This window comes from Aythya marila (assembly GCF_965140915.1).
Source record: "Aythya marila genome assembly, chromosome: 1".
In the NCBI taxonomy this organism is placed as follows: Eukaryota; Metazoa; Chordata; class Aves; order Anseriformes; family Anatidae; genus Aythya; species Aythya marila.
This window is the reverse complement of record NC_139042.1, coordinates 69,951,792-69,978,634: the sequence shown is the minus strand read 5'-3', so window position 1 is coordinate 69,978,634 and position 26,843 is coordinate 69,951,792. Positions and strand designations below refer to the sequence as shown.

The following is a 26,843-nucleotide window of genomic DNA, read 5'->3' as shown; positions in this document are numbered from 1 at the left end:
ATCTTCTGCTTATTCTGTCAATGTTTCATTGATTCCTTTCCTCAAGAAAAATGAAACCCTAAGTAAGGTATATGAAATAAAATGTGTGGTTTTATGGCTGATTTTAGATTTTTTTTTTCCCTATCTCTGCATGTAGTAATCATTAAAGAATACAGTGCAAGGCAAAAAAGGGTTCTCATCAATGTCTCAGGCATTATCTTTATGTAGCTGTTAGACCATCAGTGATTTGTCTCTCAGCAACATCATGAGCAGTTCTTCCTGACACAACATATATCTCAGTCACTCAGCTTGAAGGGATGTTTAAGCCAGTGTAGAAATAATAAATTACTCTTGCTCTTCTTCATTTTATTAGCTTAAAAAAATAATTGAAGGGCACTCTGACTAGAAGCACAGCATTTGGTGATCCCTGAATTCATGCATCTAGCTATAATTTTTGCTTTCTCTTTTCTTTAAAATGGCTGCTTTCTTCTGGAAAAGTCTGAAATACTACAATTTAATTTCGCAGCTCCAAAAGCAGTCAACCCCTCTCCCCCATAAACAAACAAACAAAACAGGTCAGGATGATGGAAAGCTAGCATTTCAGGAAAACAGTATGACACTTCCTCCTAATACGAAATTGATATATTTGACTTCATGTTTAAAACCATAAACTAAAGAAAGATGCCCACTCTTTCAGCTTTGAGTCTGTAGGCAAGGGAACCTTTAGGCTGCTGTCTCCGTAAAACAAAATCTTTAGATTTTCATTGTTGTCTGGGGAACAGGAGAAATTTAACACAATCAGCATAGCCTCAAGTAGGGGACATTTGAGGCATGTATTGTATTTATCTGATGGATTGAAATCCCCTGGAAGAAAAGTATTTCTTGCCTTTTGTGCATGTCAATTTTATTTCAGTCTATTGTGCAGGAAAAAAGAAAATCTTTATGAAAAAGACATTTTGTTGTATGCAGCAGACATGTGGAACGCTTTAATGTGTTTTTCTAAATGCTGAATCTTGGTCCCAGCATTGCAGAGAACTCAGGAGGTATAAAAGGCACACAGAGTATGAATACAGGCTCTGTGTAGATGTTGCATGCCCTTACCAGAGTGTGGGCAAGGGAGCAGGAGCGACGGGTGAATTGTCTGTGCCACCATCTTGCGATCCTCTGCTGTGATATTGGTATCTGTGATGTGACCTAAACTCTTTGTAACAGAGCAGCAGGAAACCTGAGGATCTCTGTCATGATCGTTCCTCTGCTAAATTAACAAATCAGTATGTTGCCCTATTGTCAGAGCTTGGTTTTGCCAAACTCATTCCTCCTTATCCTATTCCCTTTCCTCTTTTCTATTTCCTTCTCAGAAAATAGAAATGGTTTTTGAAAGTTCTCCAGAAGCTGCCAGTTGGCTACTAGTTACCTGAGAATGTCTGGTGGGAAATAAATCTGCCTGCTCCTTCCCTGAGAGCATATTCTGTGTGCTGGAGAGGTGGGTACTAAGCACCCAGCCCAAAGCATCAGGGTGGGCGGGAAACTCATTTGCACCACCAGTGCTTCTGATATTGGGAATAAGAGGGATTGCACATTGTAGTCCTCAGCTTCCTCATAGTGGCAACAAGTTATCCAAGGTGCTACTGATCATCAGGTGTCATTTTCACATGCTGACTGCTGCGGATTGCTGTAAGGAGGAAACAAGAGAAAAAGCTGGAAGCAAGCGAAGAGAGGAGAATTGAATCCAGCCTTGCACTATTGTGGGCAATATCATTGTGCAAGCTCTTTCCTGAAATAAACACACTCCATGTCAGAAAATGATTTGTTTCAGCTGAATTGGAAAGCTGTTCTGCAGTCACAGCAGAGAAGCACATTTTGTTCTTCCCCAAGGATCTCAGATATAAGAGAGATCAATGGGGTGATATTATGAAGTTTAACAAAATTCTGAATCTCAACCAGCTGCTCTTTGAAAAGTTTGAGTAAGCTCCCAGGTAGGATGCTAAAAATCAGGTAGATATTTTTTTTCCCTCTTCTGATGATGTCTGCAAATCACTCTTCAGACTGTGTCAGCTCTTATGTTGTGAAACTATATTAAACCTGATTTTTAAGAGTATTGTGAGCTATATCTCATTTTGATTCCTTTCATCTCTGTCAGTCCTGAGACCTCCTTATTAACCTCAGTATTTTAGTTTGTCTTCCAGGTTGATGTGACTTTCGTTTTCATAGAGCAATTAGTTTTATGGGTTTCAGGGAGCACATTTCTTTTGCTGTATTTTTTGTTTGAGAAGCTCCTGCATTGCAGTACTTCAATAATAAAGCACAGTTGTTTTGCTTTAAAATTGGTGTTTGGTATCCAAAACTTCCAGGAGGCGACTTTGTAAATCTTAGCAGTTGTTTGCCATGAGCCACTTAAGTTCTATTAACATATGGTGGGGCCATCACCAGCTTAAACTCTAGTTTTCTGGGATTCTTCAGGTTCCTATTTTATTTCTTTATCTCCTACACTAGCAATTAGCTTTATGCCTGAGTATCTCTGCAGAGAATACTCCACCTGGTAGCTGGCACCCTCCTTCAGGATGAGAACATGTTGTTGGCAGCCTAAGAAAGCTTTGTGGCCACTATGCTTATTGACACTAGGTCGGATGTAAAAGTGATTTTCCTAGTTCTGGTAATTGTGGGTTAGGTATATTCTGCTAACACTTCATTTCTTTATTGGTCCTCAACCAGCTGGTTCCCAGCCATTTGGTTAGTCAGAGGATAACTTTTTTTTTTTTTCTTTTTTTTTTTTTTTTTTTCTTTTCAGGCAGATTTAGGCATTACTGTTTTGTCTGGTGTAGCTACAGTGTTTTTACAGCTTAACTCCTTTCAAGTTCCTAACTCTCAGATCGTTTTAAAGACCACCTAAAACTGAATACTTATTTTCCATACTTCCAAGACTCTTAAATGGCATGTTGTCAATATCTGAGCAATTTCTGAACAGAAATTCAGTTCTCTTTGGTTTTCAGGATTCTCAATGTCCAGACAAAATTTTCTGATTTTTCATTTTGGCCATAATCTTAGAGACAACCTGTATAAGAATTAGATTCACTGCTCATGGCAAATGTCTGTAATTAAGGAAAAAAGTGTGGGGGATATGGACCTTATATACTTTGGGAACAGGTCTTACAAATATTGATCCTTTTTTTTCTTCTTTCATTGCTATTTGTAAATTTCCTGATCTATGAATGCTGATTTCATCCTTCATAGAAATATGTCTTGTAGTCTGAAATCTTGACTTGATGCCCACAGGCCAAACTTTCTGAGCATTAATAAAAGTTTGGTAGTAAAGAGCATCTTGCAGCGGTGTCAGACATTCAACTGGCTGAACTAATAGGTAGGCAAACTGAATGAAGGTATATTATTTTCCATTGTGGTATCATGTTTTTCTGTCCGATTCTTAAAAAAAAAAAATAAAAAAAAAAATCTTGTTCCAGTTCCTGAAGAATCTTCTTTCTTTTGTCATAAAAAATATGGAACTAGCTGAGTTATAATGAAAAGCCAATGCATGCAGTTTTACCTTTTAGTGTCTGTAGAATAGGCAAAGAATCTACTACTAAATAGTAACTAATGATAAATTTCTTGAGTTAATGTAGCAGAATCCTGTATTTTTAGTAGGACTAAATTCTAAACCCAGGTCTGCATATTTACTTGATTGTGCTTGTCTGCAAACTATGGATTTATTTATTCTTTTTTTTTTTTTTTTTTTTTTTAAAGACCACTAATCTTTATCTGTCTATGAAAATTCTTAATTACTTTAATCAGTTTCTTGTGCTATTAAAAAAAAATGTAATGGGGAAACATTTCCCCCCCTTTTTTAAACTGAAGTGATTTCAGCTAGAACATTTTTATGTAAATTGTTTTAGTAGGAGACAATACACAAGAACCCATATTTCAGTTAGTAAATCCTCAGTAGTCTTAACACACAGGAGGTAATGCTGCATGGGAAACTGTTTTTAATTTGTATTGGCATTACAGAAGGTAGCACACAAATATTTGGTACAAGACAAGTCACTCACTGTTGCACAGACATAGGGTGGAATGGGGAGATCCCATGACTTTCTAGAGATTGGAAAGTCAGCAGAAACTATGAAGGTTCAGTTTGGACAGTCTGAGTTACCCATAGAGTTACTGTGCTCCCAAGAGTCAAGGAGCTGCTCTGCAGGGATCGCCATTTCAGGCAACCTCTGCCCTGTGGATATGGGACAGTTCCTTGCTACCTGAATGCTTGGACATGATCCCCCTTGAAGCTTTGTGTGTAACTTGTTTTGGACAGGTTGGTCCTGACTAGTTCAGAATATCCCAGCTGAAAGGCTAACCTTGGTCCACTACAGCTTGTATAATACAGAATTACAGAGTAATTCAGTTGAAAGGCTATCTAGTCCAATGTCTAGTCCAGAAGGCTGTCTAGTCCTATGTCCTAATCAAAGCATGGCCAACTTCATAGTATTAGGGAAAATGGTCACTATCAATTTTAATTGTTTAAAGCAACAGCTTTTTAACATATTACACTTTATATTTTAAGAACTTCTTAATTAAAGGGGTTCATTATGCAAAATATAAAGAAATATATGTGTTTATTAAGCACGCAGAAAAATAATCAGACTGTTGAGGTATATTTTATTGTAGAAGAACATTACTTACTTTAAATGAAATCCTGGCTCTGATAGGGTTATTGTAAAATCCATGTCGTCTTCAGTTTAAAACAAAGTTGATCATTGAAAACACCTATTTCTGTGATTCAGTATGATTTTAAAATGAAGTTAAAGTGATGAAAGTAATTTTTTTTTTCTTTTAAAATCTGTTTTAGGAACACTGAATGCATTTCAGAATAACTCCTAACACTATTTTTGAGTTCTCTGAACTAAATTGTAATGTTGCTTGTCTCCTTGAAACAGATGAAATACAGCATATACTGTACTTGGAACTGATTTTATTGCTTTCTATTTATTATTGATTGCTAAAGTACATATAATTGAATACTTTTCCCTGTAGGTATTATAGGAAAATAACTGATGTTTTTTTTTTTTTAAATTTATGTTTTCATTTTTATTTCCAGGGATTGGATTTTGCAGCCTTCACAGGACATATGTTTGTTGGTATCTGCCTTGTTGTTCTGGTCTCCTTTCCTTTTCTCAGACTTCTTTACTGGAACAAAAAACTTTACAATAAGGAGCCGAGTGAAATTGTTGGTAAGTGTGAGCATGAAAACATTGTAATAAACACTACTTTAATAGGAATATATGTTAAGTAGGGACTGATTAGTGCCTACAACAATGTTGTCCTCAGAGGATGTGCCCATTCACCTTCAGTCTCTGAATATTACATTTTAAGGTTTGATTTTTAATTGTGATATTTTCTGACTTCTAGAAATAGATATTTTTCTTGATGCTAAGCTTGAGGTATTGATATGAATAATTAAATATCTTTCAAATTTTATGGGGATAACTTGCATCATTTATAGCCAAAGGCTTGAATACCGGAGTGTTCTGTATCACAATAGTTACCATCTGCTCAAGGTGCTCAGTTCACAGCTTTGTTTTAGATATATGCCAGGTTTCCCTTATGAGAATGCACTAATATATTCCCTCACTGTTGGTTTCTCCCACTGGATTTTTTCAGCCATATTTTCCTGGTCTGCAGTCAGTGAAGAATGTTTCTTCAATGCTAGAAGAATTTTTCCAGCTTTCCTCTGTGGCTTTTCCAAACTTAGCTTTCTCTGGTGTATAATTTCTGTAATTTAGTACATCTAAATGTATTTTTTTTTAGATTGCATACTTTCATAGTTTCTAGAAGTCTTGGTAATGCTGTTCCACTGGCCTTTACAATAGCTGTTGAGTACGTCAGTCCCTTTTTGTCTTTGTGCTTTTATGTCTTTCTATTTGGTGGTTTTGAAGTTTTCGTCATTGTTCTCAGGCTTCTGTTTGAGTGGTGAAACTTAATAATAACACCCAAATGTCTATAATTTCTTTATGAGGTGAGAAATGATTCACAAATCATAATTTCTTAATGGGTTTTGTACTACAAAGATAGCTGAGTATAACTGTTTCTTCTCCAGGAGTGAAGGTTTTTCATTTTTGCTTGTTGTAGACTCGGGATCCAGGCTACCATAGACCATGTGAATGAACCGTGAATGTGGGGTCTGTTTAGTATGGTGAGGACAGATTTTGATATGGCTGATATAACTTGGTTTCTTTTATAACCCACAGAAGAAGATAAGCCCTTCTAAAGCTTAATATAGCAGTCTACAATAGAACAGATATATCACATCCCAGAAAGTTTATAACTCTCCTTTGGGTTTAAAGGGAGATTAAGGTGATTGAGTGGTAGAGATTTTCACAATACATGCCTAATTTAGGCAAGATGAGTACCTCTAGTAGTGACTTGCCTTGGCACAAGGAAAACTAGCTTTAGGAGTATTAAAAAGACAGAAACAACAGTCCTCTCTCCTCAGCAGATGTATCCTGTCTCTTGAATCTCATCTGTAAGAAAGTTCGGACAGAGATTTCACCACCTGGGAAGTTGGCTTTTGTGCAGATATCTGGTTTTGAGGGACTGAGGGGCAATGGCCACAAACTGAAGCACAGGAAGTTCCAACTGAATATGAGAGGGCACTTCTGTGGTGTGAGGGTGACAGAGCACTGGCATAGGTTGCCCAGAGAGGTTGTGGAGTCTCCCTCTCTGGAGATATTCAAAACCTGCTTGGATGCCATCCTGTACAATGTGCTCTAGGTTGTCCTGCTCAACAGGGGTGTTGAACTAGATGATCTTCAGAGGTCCCTTCCAACCTCAACCGTTCTGGGATTCTGTGACTGCAGTGCCCATTCAGCACAAAGTGCTCTCAGCCTATCTGTTCACAGCTCTAGGGGTCAAAGTCCTGCTCAATGTTAAGAAGAAGAGAGTTTTTGGGGTGTTCTGCCTAACAGTTTTCTAAGAAAATTAAAGATAAATTTCTTTCTGTTTGTTTTCTTGGTATGAGATACACGTATTCATTACTGTGCTATTGTACAACAGATGAGGCTTTCTGCATCCTTAGACATTTGATCCTGAGAGCAAGAGAAATAAAGCAATGAGGTCAGTCTCTAAAATGCCTAAATATTTATCTGTCACACCACAAAACAAGATTTTTTTTTTTTTTTTTCAGAAATGCCATTGAGAATCTTATTTTCCTAACTTCTCATACTGGAGAGGGCACTGCAAGAAGTTTTCCTCACCTGATAAATAAATCTATTGACCATGTAGTTCTGGGTCAAAGAGAGAAAATATTTTATTTGCTGGTAGACAAAATGATAAGACAATTCTGGCTCACCTTTATATACTACATCAGTATACATTCAAAAAGCTCAATTTTTATCTTGGGAGCCAGGAATACCTTTAGAGGAAATGACTAACTCAATGAAAATTGGTGGTGCTAGCATGCAGAAGAGGATGTTCTCCTCACCTAGCCACAGATATGCCTCAAATTTGTCCCCTTGAAATACTTAATGTTGAGTTTTGCCTTATGGGAAGACACTATTGCTGAAAATAATGCATAATCTGAACATGTAGGCAATTCGCTCATGTTTCTATTGCTCACTCTCTTCTGTACCAAAATGCTGAAGTGTAAGTTCCCACCTGTTCTACACAGGACTCAAGAATGACAATCTTTTGTGGATGAGATCATCTCTGGGAGAGGACTTATCTTTTTGTTAAGGAGAAGAGAAACCCTTGAACCTTCCAGATAAAGCCATTTGTAATTATGCATCATTATAAAAAATGATTATTTTTCTTTGTTGCTTGGAAGTATATTATTAAAATCTTTGGTACTCAGCATTTTTTGTAACTTGCCAACTTTCTTATTTAAAGAGAATTAATTTACTTTTATTCATTTCTTATTTTCTAATAAAAATCATAGCTTTGTGGACCTTTTCATGAATAACTAGAGTTATATACTTCAATTATCTTTAAAAATGCCACCTTGAAAAGTGTCCTGAGATAAGTAATATCTGCAAAGTCAGAAAATTCATTTTATCAACTCTGAGCAATTTTACTCCTAGCATAAAAGCATTATTTTGTGAATACACATTTTAGAAAATACAATTATTTTTCTTTCATCCATAAAATTTAAAACATGCTTTTAAATTTATTTTATTTTATTTTTTTTTTTAGAAACCAAGTACACATAATAACTGTTGGGTTACCTTGAATAGTACAATCTATTCACTTACATAACATTTTTGTGAATGAAACACTGTACAGAAGCTAGCATATTTCAATTCATCTCCCAGTAATTATTGCTACTTGCAGCTTAGTATGTTCAGATATAGCAGCCTTATAATCAGTATACCATGTATCTTTTCTCATAATCAGCAGCTCCTCCATTGCTGCAAAGCTAATCAGTAGCCGTTCAATTAGAACAAATGCTAAAGCAGTACTTCTTCTATTGAAATTTTCAGTGAAATGGGAAGAGAAAGCAACAAACACAGGCTCTATTAATAGGTAGCTGGAGCAATTTGGATTTGCAGAAGGAGCACAATGTGTTCCAAGGTGTTTTCAGAGGTCCTTGCATTTCAGATGCCAATGATTCTGTGTTAACTTGAAATGGCTTGTTTGAAGCAGCTGCTTTAATCAGCTAAATTTCTGCCTTCCGTCATTCTGACCCCAATTAGCAATTAAGCAAGATATGTGACACTTGTATTATTCTCCTAAGATTTTTTTTTTTTTTAGTCTTCCTTGTGCTTTAAGATTTTTCTGTTGTTTTGGCCTATACTGAAGAATTTAATTTTCTTAATTTTAAGAAAAAACAGTGCTGTTATTCTGATAACACATTGGCAGATTGATTTCAATGCAGTGTGTTACCAGTGTCTTTAAGTTGTTGTCTTTGAACTGAGCTGTAGCACTTGTGCAGCAAGAAAAACACATATCTCTTCCCCAGTAGTACCATTTACCTGCAGTTACTTGAAGCGTAGCATATTACAACATAAAAAAAGAATCTGAAGGACTCAACCATGGAAGAGATAAATTCTTCTGAAAAATGAAGGGATATCATAAGGAATTTTTTGAGTTTGACTTTCATCTGATAAACCTGCACCTTTTTCTGTGTTGTGGAAAAAGATGCTAGGACTGGAGTAGGCTGCTATGAAGTTTTAAAAGGTATATGTACTCTTTCACAATAGAATAAATAAGGCAAAATAACAGTATATGAGTGGCAGAGGAATTAATGTAGCTGTTCTGTCCCCTCTCCTTCACGCTCCCAAGACATTTTCTTATTTGAAATCAAAGATTTTACATCCCTTAAGGGTTAACCTAGTGTTACTTAGTCCCTGGGAAGCATGAAAATGATATATATATATGAAATATGAAATGATACATATATGAATATGAAAATATGCTGTTATGTTTCACTTATGAGACTGTGGATCTGTGGACCTTAGTGCTTGGGAAGATCCTTTTCCCCAGGACAGTGGTTGACATGTAGTTTGGTGACAAGTATTATGCTTGACATTCTTTGCCAAAGAAGAAGAACATTCACTTGCTGTGATGACTGATTTGGCACCAGCTCCCAATTTCTTCTGTGTTGCTTGCTCCAGTTCTTGATTGTTTTGCTTGTTAAAAGAGAGACCCACTATTGAAACAGGAGGGGTGATGATAAGTGAGGGGGGAGCATGTTTATTCTCTATGTAGTTCACTGTCTGCAGCATCTGGGAAAATAATGCTGTGGTAGTAGGATAGTATGCAAAACCTACAGCAGAAGGAATTTTCTAATTAATCACAGTCGTGTGTGAAACGCTTAATGTGTGAAAAAACATGACACTGTTTCCCTCAACGTGAAATGTGGTAACCAGATGAGTGAGCAAATCTGTTTCTTCCATGTGGAGCTTTGCAGCTGCTTCTATAAAGGAAGAACTTAGAAAGGAGGAGGAAACAAACAAACAGACGATCAAAAAGAAAACAAACAAAAACAGGCACAAAACTAGCAGAAAATAGGTAGAAACTTTAGAATGGAAAAAGAGAAAAGAATAGGGGAGCGATAACAGGGTTGTCAGATGTACAACATATAGGACTGTGCTGGCTGTGTACACAAGATGTCCAGATGTTCCTGGATGTAGAGTGTGTTGCTTACATCAGGCCTCATTTCGCATGAAACTATCCAAAGGATGACACAGCTAGAAAGAAAGTCAAGACAGAAGGGAAGATGGAACTGAAAAACCTGTTCAGCACTTAAATTCTGACGAATTTCTCTGGGTCCCATAGTAGCATAGGCTGTAACTGTAGCTAACCCCAAGGTATAACCCAGTGTTGTCATTGTGAACCCCCTTGCCTGCTGTGGTTCTGAGGTGCTTGCCTCGGGGAACAAACCCCAGGGCATGTGGCTGTGGTTTAACAGCTTTTGTGTTTTATTATGGCATGAGATGTCCTGTCTGCTGCTGGAAGAAGTCATGTACTCTCTCTGTACCAGGCTCTCATGGCCTGTGACGCTAGCCTGGGGTTCCATGTAGACACAGGTTGGTCCTAGGCCTGTCAAGCACACTCAAGCTATAATTCTTTTGTGACAATCATTCAAACAGATTCATAGTTTCTTTCTGGCCTTGAGACATAGCTTATCAGTCAAAGTTTGTCAGTAGGCACTTAAAAGTGCTGATAACAGGATATTTAAAAAATGATTTAGTCACATCAGTTGTGTCAAATAAATGTGTGTTTAAATTTTGTATTTTGCTTGGTTTTGGGGCACTTGTAGGATCTCTCCCCCCGTCATCACCCCAGTTCAGTCTAGGGACCACTTCCAAAGATGTTTTTTACAAGACGACAGGTTTGGCTCCCTGAATACTCACACAGTCCTCCAATGCTACCCTGGTTGCCTCTGCATCCTCTAGCACTGTTGTGTACCTTCATGCCCTGGCCTGCAGTGTGGTGTACAACCTTTTGGTTTAATGCTAGTGAAGAACTACTCTGATGATTTGCAAGACAATCCCAATGCTGGTTTCAGACACTTTCAAATGAAAAAATCCCACATAAAATACAAATAATGTCCAGGGCCACAGGGCCACTGCAGGGACACAGGGTATAAGGTGTCATGGAGGATCATTGCAACTTTGTGTAATGCTTTTCCTCAGGGCCAGAGAAAGATCTTTAGTCCTATTTTAGTTAGTAAGGTACTTGTAACAGTGGGGACCATTTCATGTTAGAATCACTGAGAGGTAAGTCATGTACTGAGCTGGATTAAATACATCAGTAAATCTCTGTCCTCTGGTGTGTTTGTACCTATGTAGGTACTAACTGCCAGTAAAGCACTATTGGTGTTTCAGCATAGCTGTTGAAAGCAGTAGGCTGGCTTACTTGGAAGCTGGTTCAGGTGAGATATTCAACAGTCAGATTATTCAGAGAATAATGTCCAAAGAAAGGAATATTTTAAAATGCTTTCAAGCACTCAACTCCAAGCTAGATCTGGCTGGCAGTTTTGCAACATACATTGCACTCTACTGTCCTCACCCAAGATAGGGAATCTATCACAACTTCTTGTGAATTTCTTTTTCAATCAGTTATGATTAAAATGAGATTAGGAAATGTTTCTCAACCCTAGAATTGATTTTTCTGCTTAAAATCAAAGCACGGAAGAGAGAGATCAGCCTGCCTATGTGTACATTAGCATGTTCCCTTGAGCTTCAGAATAAAAAATGAGTGATTTGATATGAAGGATACATGAATACTCCAAACTTTGCCCTATTTGACATTATAGGTAATACTCATATTTTGAGCTTGCTCACACTCTCTCTCTCATCCCAGTATATGGAAAGCATTTTTAAATCTTGAAGAACAGTGTGGAATAGGAAAACTTTTTTTTTTTTTTTTTCTTCTCTGCAATCCAGTTGTGTATATTAACAATGAATAGTTAATATTTTAGCTTTCCTACTGTAGTGTATAGTGTGCTAAGCTAAAAGATGTAGCTTTCTTACAAATTATGTTGGAATCTAAGACCATATATTTATTGTACATTTTACATCTTTTATTTTAAACAATGGTAAGACTTTCAGTTTCAAAGGAACTAGTCTTATGGTCCCTGTGGACCTGTCTACTTTTGTTTTGCCAACACAGTTCTATCCACCAGGGGTCATGGTTTTATGTTTGAAAATGTAACAAAAAATAATCTCTTATTATTTTCACTTTCAGTAGCTCTTCTATAATCAGGAATAAAAATAATTGTAGTTATTTACTTTACATGTATTCAAGATTTTTATATTTTTTTAAAGATTTCAAAACATTTTATGTTTAAAATCCTTGTATGTGTCCTTTGCATTCCTTTAGAGTTGACAGAGTATTTCCCGTGGAAAGAGGAAAATGTTGATCTGTCTTTTCTTGTTTTTTAAGTCATAAAAATGATATTCTGACATTGCAGAATAAGGGAAATATGACAATTGCATTTTATTTGCCTAGTGTATTGATAATGCAGTTGTCAGAAGAAGGTTGCAGTAATATTACTTTACCTGCCTTATTCAGAAAGAAAGTATAATACAGTGGTATTTTGAATCAATAGAGCAGCACTTCACAATTTTATTATATACATTTTTCATTGAAGGATTCAGTACAGAAAAATCTCTGATGGGAGGTAAAAATTTAGGAAGCGATACCTGCAGTTTCTTTTACAGCACTTGTCCCCCTAGATTTTTGTGTGCATACCACAACTGCAGAACAATAGTATGGATATACATTTTCCAGGAAGGCCTGGGAATTCTTTAACAGTGTTTTATGATACACTATGACAAAGTTTTCACTTTGCTCTTTTGGTGCTAAAGCTCCTAAAATCTTCCTGGTATACAGCGCTACATATTATGTTAATTTAGTACATGCCCTGTATCATTTTGCTCCAAAGAGCTTTTACTGTGATGACTGTTCACAAAAAAAGCATAATCTTGACATTTTTAAATTATTTTTGCCATTTTTTATGTATCAAAGCTGAATGAGCTGAACTTATTAGTAACCATTTCTTACACTTAAACCAGTAGCAAAAAGATATGCTAGTTCTGAAATGAGCTTATTTTGCTCTTCATTTTGCCCTTAGATGAAGCATTTTCTTTTTTATCTTTTGGATTATGAGAGGTATCCTCTTGAGGCTGTATCTTTTCATGGTTCTTTTCCCTTAATAGGACTCGGGGAATACCATCTTTCAGTCTTGTAGCACTTTCTTTTTTCCTTGGTATTGAAATGACCTCAACAGTTGTTTGGTTTACTGCAAAATGTTTTATGATTGGAGTTTATCTGTCCACTTCTAAAAAAAAGGATAGTGAGATAGTGAGTTGAACATTTTTTTTTTTTTTTTTTAATTATGAGGTGGTTGTACTTTAATGGAAAACATTGGCTTTCAATTGCTAAGTCTAGCAGTCTGAGTTAAAATGTCTTGATAGAGAGTAAACAGGAATTATTTTCATAGATTTCAGACCAGATGACTTTTCTTCTGAAATAAACTGTACTGGGATTTTAGATAAATTTTAGGCTGAAAATACTTTATTCTTTACTTCCTATGACCCTTTGCTATTCTCAAGCAGAAGAGATTATTGTGATAATATTGGGCAAGTGCTTATGGTACACATGGAGCCTAAATATACTCATACTTCTGCTTTTGAAGGATGGGGAAATAAAGCACAGGAAATTAAGGGGCAAATCCAAAATGACTGAAATAATGTTGCATCTCTAAGTCGGAGAACAGAGTATATATTTCCTGAGACCCCATCTGTCATTCAGTAAGAAACCAGCTGGAGAGTAATGTATATCTTTTTCAACCACCTTGAAACACTGTGAGAGACCTAACTTTCTTTAATATCTGCAGATCACTCCATCTGAGTGTTATGTGACCATCATAAAGGTATTGAATTGACTACTCTCTCATAAAATGTAGCGGTGATCTTGTAGTGTTTTGCTGAAATTCCTCATGCTTCTTTTAGTAGTTAAAATTACAGGGGACAATCCAAAGCACAATGAGGAAAATACATTTCAGTTTTTAAGAAAGATGCTTGCTGTTTTTCATCTTTTTTAACAGCCTGGCTCCTGTGGCTGTTGTTGTCTGCCCTAGCTTGTCCAGAAGAAAACTCTACAGAGGTGGTTTAAAAGTGTGGCTCAATCTGAAATGCCATGCAGTTTTCTGCCTGGGCTTCAGCTGCTTTATTGCAGGGACAAGGGTCTCTTGTACTTCTTATGCCATGGCTGCAATCCCATGCAGAGCATCTGAATATGTCCTAGGTGCTTCAGTGACCAAATGGGGCTCCAACAGTCTGAAAGCTGATATAAATCTTCTGTATCACTTTATGCAGCACTGTGCAGATTTCTTGCATTCCTTTGCAAGTATTTAGCTGAATCAGGCAAAGTGTGTTTTGTTGCAGTTTTGAAGACCCTGCAATATTTTTGCGTCTGCTTACCCCTATCCACATGATTTATAAATTGTCCTACTCAACAGAATAAAGACAAGGACATTTCATATATATATATATATATATATATATAAAATTATTATTTTTTCCTTTCCAGAATTAGCATTTATGCTCATCTCCTCTTGAGGGGTGCTGCTTCCAGGAAAGAGGTGTCAGTTGTTGAGCTGGAAATTCCTCAAGGCAAATTCTTTCCACACTTGGACTTCACCTTTCTAACTTAGTTTCTGAGCTTTTAAAATGGAGATGACATTTACTTACACTCTAATAATACTGAGGAAATAAATTACATTATATCAGGGATTTAAAAATTTACTTAAAGTTATAGGTATTAATATTGCTAGATTAAGCTATAATTCATAGTACTTAATTTACTTTTCAGTTAACTTTTAAACAGAAGTATCCTTGTTAGCTAAGTTAGCTAAGAAAAATAACTGCTTCACTGGAAAAAGTTAAGCTACAATATCATGTGGAGAAAAAATGCTTTCACAGGAACATGCTTTGAATTTTGTTAGTCACAGCCCCAAATTGTCTTGCTTGCAAAAAGGTAGATAATATATTTAGTGCACTTGCAGGTTAAAAATTGTCATTTTATGATAATTCTTATCATCTCATCAAGATTGGTCATGCTCTTCTGAGTATCTTCAATAAACAAGACTGTCCTCTTCAGATTCTGAGACTGGGAATTAATTACACTCAGTTTTTAGAATGTCTTCTTTGTTATTGGCAGTCAGGTGGGAGGGAGGGTATGATTAAGTGAAAATCAGTCTGACTATTAATTGGTGCACTGCAGAAAGAATATGCATTTTTGGTGAAACAATGTTTTCTAAAATGTAGAAAATCTTACCTAAAATGTCACAGCTCAGGTCTGTAGCTGATGTTCTGTTAATTTCAATGAGTCCAGGACTTCGAAGGCTCTTTCCATGGTGAAATATGCTAAATGACAATAACAGTGGAGGACATGTGGCCTGCGCTGTACAGGGCTGCTGCCCAGGTATGCAGGGACAGGTTCAGGAAAGCCAAGACACAAGTAGAACTGAGCTTGGCAAGGGATTTAAAAAATAACAATAAGGGAATCTATAGGTACATTTGCCAGAAAAGAGAGGCCAAGGAGAGTGTTCCACCTCTGATAAAGGAGAAGGGAGAACTGGTAACAACAGACATGTAGAAGGCTGAGGTACTCAACAACTTCTTTCCCTCAGTCTTCACTGTCAGTCAGGCTTCCCACATCTCATTTTCCTGAACCTGTAGGTGAGGGCCTGGGGAGCAAAGTCATAGAATGGAATCATAGAATGGCTTGGGTTGGAAGGGACTTTAAAGATCATCTAGTTCCAAACCCCAAATCCCTCCCACTGTAAGCAAAGAGGGTGGGCTCTTGTTGTGAAAACGTCTGTCCTTCTGGACAATGGCTGTATGTGTTGAGGCCCTGCTTCAAGGATGTGGTCAAGCATCACTCATCTGTGGGAAGTAGACAGTAATTTTTTTCCTCTGCACTTCCACATAGCCTTCATTTTTATTTATTTATTTATTTATTTTTATATTTTTTGTTTCCCCCACCCTTTTCCCCTTTCTTTTTTTTCTTTTTTTCCCCTTTAGTTAAATTGTTTAGTTAATAATAATCTCTCTGTAATAATAATAATAATACTTTTTTTCCTTTAATTAAATTATCCTTATCTCAACCTGTGAGTTGTTCTTTACTATGCTTCTTCCCCTCCTCATCTAAGGAGGGGGGGAGTGAGAGAGTGGTTGTGGCGTTTAGCTGCCTAGTACGGTAAAACCACCACAGTGCCTGGAAAGACCATGGGAAAGGCCCTCCTGGAAGCAATGTCAAGGCACATGCAAGACAAGCAGGTGATCTGAGACAACCAGCATGCCTTCACCAAGGGCAAATTGTGCTTGACGAATCTGGTGTCCTTCTATGATGGAGTGACTGCATCACTTAACAGGGGAAAGCTACCAATGTCATCTACCTGGACTTCTATAAGGCCTTTGACACAGTCCCACATGACATCCTGGTCTCCAACTTGGGGAGAGATGGATTTGAAAGGTTGACCCTTCAGTGGATAAGGAATTGGCGTGAAGGTCACACACACAGAGTGATGGTCAATGGCTCTATGTCCAAGTGAAGGCTGGTGATGAGTGGTGTCCCTCAGGGGTCCCTCTTGGGACTGGAAACGTTTAAGATCTTTGTCAACAACAGACAATGGGACTGAGAGCACCCTCAGGAAATTTGCAGATGACACCAAGCTGAGTAGTGCAGTTGATACAACAGAAGGAAGGCATGCCATCCAAAGAGACCTGGACAAGGTTGAGAAATGGGAAAAAGCATGTAGAACAACAACAACGAAAAGTGTGTAGAACCTAATGAGGTTTTACAGGTCTAAGTGCAAGGTGCTGCACCTGGCTCAGGGAAACCCCAGACATGAGCACAGACTGGGAAAAGAACTCATTGAGAGCAGCCCTGCAGAGAAGGACTTGGGGGTTCTGGTGGACAAAAAGCTCAACATGAGCCAGCAGTGTGTGCTTGCAGCCCAGAAGACCAACTGCATCCTGGGCTGCATCAACAGGGGAACAGTCAGCAGGGTGAGGGAGGTGATTGTTCTCCCCTACTCTACCACTTGGAGTTCTGCATCCAGGTCTGGGGCCCCCAGCACAAGAATGATGTTGATCTGTTAAAGTGGGTCCAGAGGAGGGCCACACATATGATCAGAGGGCTAGAGTGCCTCTGCTATGAAGAAAGGCTGAGAGAGCTGGGGATTTCAGTCTATGGAAAAGAAGGTTCTGGGGAGACCTCACTTCAATACTTATAGAGGGCTTATTAAAAAAAAAAAAAAAAAAAAAGAGCAGCTTTTTGTTCAGGCAGATAATGATAGGGCAAGGGATAATGGTTCTAAACTAAAAGAGGGGAGATTTGGATTAGATGTTAGGAGGAAATTCTTCACTTAGAGGGTGGTGAGGCACTGAAACAGGTTGCCCAGAGAAACTGTGGATGCCCCATCCCTAGCGGTGTTCAAGATCAGGTTGGATGAGATCCTGGGCAATCTGATCTAGTGGGTGACATCTCTGCCTATGGTAGGGGGCTTGGAACTGGATGAGCTTTAAGATCCCTTCCAACGCAAAACATTCTAGAATCCTATGGACAAAACAGATTAGCAGCATAGGGATTGTACATTTGCTGATCCTTTTTTTTTTTTTTTTTCTTTTTTCTTTTTTTAATCCAAGAGATATGACAAAATATTATTTTCTTGTTGGAAATGGACTTTCTAGCAAAAAAAAAAAATGTCTGTGAAAAAACAATGGTAGGTATTCTTCTATAGTACCTTGTGGACTTTATGAATGCACCATTTTCACAAAGATTTTTTGATATCATATAATGGGATAATAAATGTAGGCTGAGACACAGTAAGGTTAACCTTGCAAAAAACCTGCAGACTGGGTTTTCCTGGATGAGTGAGTGGAGTCAGTGTGCCCTGACCATCACCTCCCATCTGAGTAGGGAACGGAAACTTATGGAAATGTGGAAATGAGGTATAAGACCTTCTCGCTCAGGGCCAGCCAAATGCTGTCCTACTGCTTTAGCTATAGTTTCAAAGTAATTGATAAGAACCTGAAGCTTCATAAACTCTTGTCACTTGTGTTTAACACAGTTAAAAGATCAGTTATTCCCAAACTGTATAGGTTGATACCCAAGTGGGTTTGCAGACCTGAGATGGTAGGACTAGATAAAGGCCCAAAGGTTTCTGGTTGGGTTCAGTGTTCTCAATGAAATCAAGGGTATTGCATTATATTTCCTTCACAGCAAAAACTACTGCTAACACATGCATATATATACACATACATACAGCACCTGGCGCCATAAAACACATTTACAATAAAAATGTGCCTGGAACTGAAAAAGGAAGAACTTTCTGTTAGAAGGTTTTGTTAAAAACTTGGAAAAACTCTTCAGAAATTCTTGGCATAAATGGAGTAGCAGTGTAAAAGATGTATCGACTCTTCTGATTTTTGCAGGTCATGTTGCTCTGAAGTGAATTTCACAACCGCTTAGATGTTTGCATGCTTGGGATGTTTAGAAAACTAAAGAGTCTGAACAATAAAGCATGCACTTGCTGTATATAAAGGCAAGATCAAAGCCATGTGAAAACACATATTTTTTAACACAGATGAGATTTTGCTGAGCCTGGAGACTAGCCCCACAGCATTTCAGACATGGAGCAGGAATGTGCAACCCAGCTGAGCTGCTTTCTGCTCTGTGGTTTTGTTTGTGGCACAGCTATAGTGATGTTAGCTGTTCCTTTCCAAAAGAATGATGATAAAGACTCTGTGAAAATTCCCACTGGGGATCTGCATCTCATTTAGAGGATGAAAGATTCAACTTTTTTCCATCAGCAAAATCCTTGGTGACATTTCAGTTGGAAAGGATAAGAGAAATGTGGCAGGATGAACAGACAATTGTGAACAGACATGGAGAGAGAATTTTTACAAGGGCAAGTAGTTATGGGACAAGTGATAGTGATAATGGTTTTTAAACTGAAACAGGACAGATTTGGAGCAGATGTTCAGAAGAAATTCTTCATTACGAGGGTGGTGAGGCACTGGAACTGGCTGCACAGATATGTGTAAGCCCCATCCCTGGAGGTGTTCAAAGCCAGGCTGGATGGGGCTGTTAGCAGCCTGATCTGGTGAGAGCCATGGCAGGGCAGGCTGAAATTAGATGGTCTTCAAGGTGCCTCCCAACCCAAACCATTGTTTGATCATATGATCTGAAAAGGTGGTGCAGCAAAGACAGCCCGTCAGAAGCAGAATAGCAAACTGGATAATTATGCTTCATGAGCATTTGCCAGAGAAAAAAACAAACAAAAAAACAACCAAACAACAAACAAACAAACAAAAAAAACAACCAACCAACAACAACAACAAAAAAAAAAACAACACATTCTCTCTCTTGAACTGATGGCAAGAGTTTATAAGCCACAGTCTATTGGACTTAAAATGTTGTGAGAGAACAGAACAAAAAGGACCGTTCACCTGTTGAGGGGGATTTTCCTCCTTCATATGCTTAAATTAAATACAGATGTTTCTATTTCATTTAGTGTAGGGAAGCTTGAAGGGTGGTAGAAATATCTTTTTCACCCTGAAGAACTTAGGAATGTTTTTCAAAGGAAAAAAAATCCACCAGTCGTAAGGTTTAAAATATGTTTTTTGTACGGCTCCGATCCACCTTAATCCTCAAAAACAAACAAACAAATAAATTTATATATTTGGTTGGAAGCAGAAGATTAGCTGTGGCTTAAAGCTCTGTCTCTTTCTTCTTTATGTTCTGGAAGAGAACAGAAAATCACTGCTGATATATTTGTGGGTATCACAACTGCTGATGGAAATGTAAATGATGGCTAGAATGGGCATCTGCACAAACTCATGTGGATCCTCTGATAAGACTTGGACCTATCCATGTTTTAATACAATGTAGTATCAGATTTTAATCAATGTAGTATCCTGGCATAATCCTGGCAAGAATCAATCACCAAGGTGGTAGATTCTGTACCTCTGATATATGTGGTTCAGATATGAACCACATATAAATGGGTTTTTCATATACGAAATTTGGCTTTGTATAGTGTGAATTTACATTTTCAGTCTTACATCATAAAGCCAAGGCAAAGATAATTGTTGTGATGGCTTGCAAACTGTGTGTTCATCTAGAGATGTGACCAATAGAAAATGTGAGTCATCTGCTGTTCATCAGCTGTTCAGGCAAGTTATGATGGCTCTGGACACCCTTACTTTTATTCTTAAATATTTGAGTTCTGTCAAGTTTAATTTCCTCTTACGGTCAATCTTTACATGATTCACTCTATATCATAGCTATAAATACTTGGTCACAAAGGTGTCCATTTCTTAAGATAAGAACAATTTGCACATTAAACAGGGATCTTAAGATATAAAACCATGAATTCTAGACACATTCTCTTCAATGATATAAATTTTGATGGAAAAAAAAAAGGAAGTGGGAGGAAGTATCCTGTTATTTCATCCAGAAGTATTTGTGCACGCAGTTTCTGAATGAATATTCAGCATTCATTTATTTAGGAATTTCCTGGAAAACCCAAAGGATATTTTTTGCATACCCAATCTAATGCCTGTCCTCAACAGGAGCACACACTTTTCAGTCATTCTCCAAGGTCTTGACAATACTGGAAAAAATAAACCAAAACATTCAAAATCCTGACAACACTTTGGAGGCTGATTTGAAGTGTTAAGAAGTCTGTTTAAACTTACACAGGACCAGATATCATTCAGGTCTGCATTTAGTATTATATTAATATATACTGGCTGTTATATGCAAGTGTTTGTAGACAGTACTTTTTTTTTTTTTTAATGACTTTGAGATTAATTTATATAAAATTTTGAAATGTTCATATTGATTTTCCATTCCCTTCAGCTCTGCAAAATGAATGGTAAAAGCAGCTGTCAAAGTGGCAAATTGTTGGGAAACCATTCCAATTATTTTAAGAGCTTGAGTCCAGAACACCTTACACATATTTTGTAGGTCTCCGGTTTTATATGCATTGCACCTGCTTTAACATAAGCAATTTTGCTTATTTTTAGAGCTGAAACATGAGATCTATGTTTGGAGGTTGACTGCACAGCGCATTAACCCTGCCAGCAGGGAAGAGACTGCTGTGAAATGCCTCTTGATGCAGAAGGTGCTGACTCTGGAGATGCTGCTGAGGAAGAAGCTTAGGACGTTCCACAAGTGAGTGGGTGCCAGCGTGTGCCACCTCCCTTGCTCCCACTCTTGATAGGATGAGCTGTAGACATGGGTGGTTTGTTGGACTGACATGGAGCTCCTGCTCATCTCAGACGACAGCTGGAAATGATACTGTGGCTTTGCTAATGTCTTCAGTGGGATGAGACCTATACTCTTAGTTGTCTTTTAATCAGATGTGTGTTGGGGCAAGTACGAAGAGCCACCCTCAGCCTCAGTATTTTTGGAAAAAACCCTAATGTGTAGAGTTTGGAAAATATATGTCAATAGGATCCAAACATAAAGGCCTAGAAATTTCATATGACTTTTGTTTTAAAAAGATCATAAATACTTCATTATGCTTTTCTTTGCAGTAGTGACTACAGTGTAGTAAAATGCTGCAAATTCTTTTCTGCTGAAAAATTCAAGTGTTCTTCAGTGAACTGTTGAGTTTGAGAAACATACCACTAGTGATTTACTGCATTTTAAAATTGTTTTGTAATCAAGCCATCAGTGTTGACCTGAGCATAGGCATAATTAACCATTTATGTATAGAAAAGTAGTTTTTATAAACCGGGACTAACAAGATGCTAACCCTATTTTGTTTAGGTTCCAGCAAAACTAGCTGTTATGCAATGGAATTTGATGTCTGAGAATGGCGGTGATAAATTTTCTTAACTTGAATTGACTCTAGACTAAAGTGAAAATGAAATAGCTTTATTTTTTTTTTTAATTAATAAACATGCTAATTAAATACACAGTATGAACAAGGGAATGTAAATAATATTTCTTAAACCATTCCAGTAATAATTTTTACTTAATAATTTACTTATTTTTTTACTTAATAATTTTTGCTTATATTGTGCATTTTGAACAGAGTGACAAACAAGTCTGTTACTTCAATTAAAAAAAAAAAATAACGTTGAGTTTACAATACTCAAAGGGGAGTTTTCTGAAGTATACATGAAAATTGTACATTTAATTTGAAAATCAGGATTTCTCCAGCACAAGTACATTTATAGCAATGTAAAAATTCATTAGTATTAACAACAGAGCTCCCAAACTGCAACCCCTGCAGCCTTTTGCTGGAAGGCTGACTATGCTGATAACACAACTATTTTATAAGTTTAATAAGTTATTCAGATTGTAAAAACTTCATTATAAAATGCAAATGTAACACATATGTGTTCTGACTTGTTAGCACATGACCCTTGTTTTATCGCAGATGGGCACACATCACCTTCTGAAACTATTAAGGGAACTACATATTGCATGTAGCCAGCTCCTATACAAGCGTTCATACTCTGGATGCTTGCTCCTTCCAAGCCTGTGGCACTCTTCATGAACTTAACTGTGTATGTACTAGTAGCGCTTGTTACAAAAGTGGGGTCTTAAGTGACCTGTCACTGGAATTTTGCTACTGACCATGTTGCACACAGTTCCTTTCTGGTATGAGATACTCCTTATGGGTAAAAGGATGATCTGGTTGTGATGAGAGGGATTTAGTCCAATAATTTTGGCAGAGCTCTAATTTCACACTGGAAAAAAGCAGGTGTCATTTTCTTTCAGGCAAATTTCACAAGAAGATAAAAACTGGGAAACAAATATTCAGGAACTTCAGAAAAAAGTAAGTAGATGGCAGTTCTTCTCAGTTCCAGTGTAAGTGGACCTATGCCTTTGTATGGAGAGAGTCTTTTGAACCCAATGCAAATTTAATAACTCTCATGATAGCAGAAAAGCTGGCAGGCAGGCTGGCTGGCCTCAGTTGAACAGGGTTACTGAACCACGTTGCGAGTATTTGTCAGGTTTTATACTTATGTTCCTTAGAAATAGGTTGCTTAAAGGATCAATAAATGATTCAGCAGTGTTTTCTTAAAATTTTAATCTATGGCCAGAGAGACCCAGGAGGTGTCAATAGGTTGTTTATAACCATGATGCATGATGGTAGAGTATACTCCTGCTGATGTACCTAATACCAATTCTAATTTACTACATTGTCTGTGACACGCCTGCTTTATTATTCAAGTATAGATAAACCACTTTCAGGAATTCTTTTTTCTTTGTTGTGCACACATTAACACTGCTTATGTCTTATATGCCAAAGCTGAGTCTGACAAGACATGTACTCTGTAGTGGGATTAATTTCAACTAAATGTAAATGTCTAAATGTCACATCCTCTCCATCTCATTAGCACTAATGAGTACTGGCCTGTGCTTGGGAACTCATGTCCTTGGTTGGTACCTCTCTGTCCTATATGTCATACCAAAACAGAACAAGGTCAACAGGACTATCTGATTAGTTTTTACACTTTTTTTTTTTTTTTTTTTTTCCAAAGCATTGCATAAATGACAAACTTCTTAAAGAACAGAGATTTAATTGTATTTCTGTAGAGCTTTAAACTGTGTGGAAGAGACTGGAAATGAGAGATACTGAGGCTGGGAGAAGGTGATTCCCTGGGTTGGTGGTAAAAGTGAGATCAGAGTACAGAATCGGGCACAGTGGAAAGTGGCTGGGTCTGAGGGTGAGAGTATGAGGAGCTCTGGGCACAGGGGAACAGGAGCTGCATAGGGATTAGGGATTGGCATGTCCTTGAATGTTCCGCAGGAAGTATATGGATCTGGCCTCTAGGTTGGATTATAGGTTTTCAGAAAATAATTGCAACAAAGGGTGATTTTGTCCAGGGTTGTGAAACCACAGAGCACCTGAAGTTCTGTCTATAGTAGAAACTGTTTCAACCATATAATTACGTAATGATGTTGTGGTAAGATTAGATGGACACATCTAGGTGTATTCAGCAGTTAGCTGCTTGCGTTTGTTAGCTTCACATTGGGCCTTTGTTCCTACATATTCAAAATATAGTGTACATGAAATGCTTCAACTTAAATATTTATGTCTTTTATGCTGAAGAAGGATATACAATACAGGAACAGTAGTTTGTACTTCACACATGCTCTTTTGAACTTAATGCATAATAGATAGCTCCTTCTTTAATACAGTTACTCAATTCTTTTTCCTCTTTACAGCACAGAATAACAGACAAAATCCTTCTTATCAAATGCCTGACTGTGCTGGGATGTGTTATTCTTATGTTTTTTCTCAACTCATTTGTTCCCGGTGTCTACCTAGATCTTGGTAAGTTTCATAGTTTTGTTCTATTTAGTTGAAATAAATAAATAAATAAAATAAATCAAAACAACAACAACAACAAAGCCAGCCAAATTGTAAGATTTTTCTGAGTCTGTGTCAGTTCGGAAAGCTCTTTTCTTTATGTTCCTTGCCTCACAATTTCACCAGATTAATCAAAACAGCAGCTTCTCAGAACAGGTTTTTGAAATGCAGTCACGTCTTAGTCACCCCAGGAGGAGTAGCAGGTAGAGCTCATGACTTGATTTTTCTGACTTCCCAGTATTAGCTAGGTGGGTAAACATTACAGAATGAGCAAATTTGACCTTAGCATGATCTCACTGTAGATATGAATAAATGACAAAAATTCATCCCGGAGATCAGAAATTGTTCCCAAGTAAGGAACAAAGTAGTCTGGCATTATTTCTTCAGTATATATACCTCTTTACGTGACTTCCAGTCATCATTGCATTATCACCAGAATAAATAATTTCCCAAACTAAAAAAAGGAAGACACTGTATATGTGTGAAATAAAAATAATGTGTATACTTTCTAAGCCTAGACTTATATGTGTGGATTTTTATACAGTTATGTGTATATCTATGTGTGGACATGTTCTACATGTCCTAACAATAGAACCAAATTAAAATTCACAAATAACTAAAGGGCAGTCATAAAACCTGCCTGTGCATTGGCCTATGAAAATTAAAAATATATTTTTGGCTGCTGAGCACTTACAATTTCTGAATCCCCCACTGTGTACATCCAGTGACTGAAAGATGCAACAGTCTTGAAGAAGAATAACTCATAATGAATAAAACATTGATTGAACTATACTATGGATTTTTATTATGCATCATAGGGCTAGTTTTAGCTGTACAGTGGCAATCAGGTTGAGGAAAGGGTGTCAAACAGTGACACTAGTGGCATGGCTGCTTTGTCAACTTCCTTGTTCCAGAGTATTTGTCGTGATGGACAAATCATGATGGGTGATTTAATCCAATAAATAATATTGGCTGCTAAGAAGTTCTAAGCTGTACTGATGCATTATAAGCACAAAACTGCAACTTTACTAAAGTGTAGGAAGAAGCCGGAATTGAAGACACTTGAAGGCATTTGAAGTCAGTGTGGCTAAGAATGTAAGGAAGGAGCTCACATCAGCAATTTAAGAAATCAATTTTCACCCTTACTTTTCTGCCTCAGATAAGTAGACACTGAACCATGTAGGATTTTCTGAAGTAAACCCATCATCTAAAAGTGTTTTTGAAAACCCACAGTCAGTCAGTAAAGGCCATATAGCGCTGGTTGCGTATGCCCCTGGTAAGGTATTCTTTCAAAACTTCAGAGTAGTTCGAGTACTAGAAGAAACCTAATAAATGATGACTGTTTTTTTGTCCTACTTCATGTCAGTAAAATAAATGAAAAACATGACATGGTTGGCAGCTCAGGTTTCTTTTATTCACTAGTTGATCTTCAGCTGTAACCTTGAGAGTAAACATGGACTGTATGTGTTCTGTGTAGCTTCCCCATGTTCTGTATTCACAACAAGCCTGTCAGATTAATGGAAAAGTATTATTAAATCATATGCATAATTTCTAATAACATTTAACGGAACCTACAGACTTATACCAAGGTCTCATTGTTGACTCCTGAATTCCACTGTCTTGATGCTTGCTGCCACTTATTTATCATTACTGAAGATAGTGCTGCTATGAGTTTCTATGAATTTTAGTCCTCCAGTGCATGCAAATAAATTTCCTAAAATACAGCACTTGCACTCTGGTGGTTTGGTTAAATTTGTTCAATAAATTTTTTGCATAAAAATGAAAGGAGATTGTAGTTCAGTGTTTAATTTCCTAACAGAATAATGTTTTATATAGAAGCTTATGTGTTAGAAATCTAATAACTTTTAATTGCATTTGGAAGAGTGAATTAGAAAGATTATAGAATTCTTTATCTGTCCCCAGCCTTGATACAATTTTTCCATTATGAACTTGGAATCATTGATATAATTTGAGGGAACTGATGTTTTAATTTAAATTATAAAGTTTGAGTACTTAACTCTCTTTTAAAATGCAGAACACTTTCCTATTCAGCTTTCTTTTACCTGTTCATCAGTTTGTTTAGTATAATTCTATGAAATATGAAAGATTAATACGGAGACTTTAAACAAATATGGCAAACTTTAGACTTCTACAGTACTTTCATTCTGTTCCTATGGGATATTACTTTGTTGATAAATCATTGGTAAAGCATCTCAGAAAAGATAACAAGAGAGGAAAATAAAGCCCCTTTGATGTTTCTACTTGGCTCCTATTTTGACTTCAAGTTTTAGGCAGGCATGTCTAGAGCTTTGAACTATAATGAGTTTCCCCTACAGAGACAAAAGATTTTTTTTTTTTTTAAAGTAAAATAAAACAAAATTTTATTGGAATAGAATCTAGAATGTTTGTTTATTTATGTTAAGGGATGCTCAGATTGACCAGTTCAGACAGAATAGACAAAATCAATTTATAAGCTACTTCCTTTGGGGTAGGTCCTTTCTCTTTGGTTTGGTTTCACTCATTTCAGTGA

The 26,843-nt window shown here is 37.1% G+C and overlaps 1 protein-coding gene across 1 annotated transcript in view; it reads left to right on the top strand.

The window, feature by feature from the left end:
• The window catches only part of OCA2 (OCA2 melanosomal transmembrane protein), a gene marked incomplete at both ends in the record, with an annotated part of 186,299 nt that overhangs the window by 67,797 nt on the left and 91,659 nt on the right, over nucleotides 1-26,843 (top strand). The window contains 4 exons of the mRNA XM_082773952.1: nucleotides 5,060-5,192; nucleotides 21,006-21,153; nucleotides 22,714-22,771; nucleotides 24,169-24,277. Coding sequence (XP_082630078.1) covers nucleotides 5,060-5,192; nucleotides 21,006-21,153; nucleotides 22,714-22,771; nucleotides 24,169-24,277 — 448 coding nt within the window. The remainder of the gene's footprint in view (nucleotides 1-5,059; nucleotides 5,193-21,005; nucleotides 21,154-22,713; nucleotides 22,772-24,168; nucleotides 24,278-26,843) is intronic.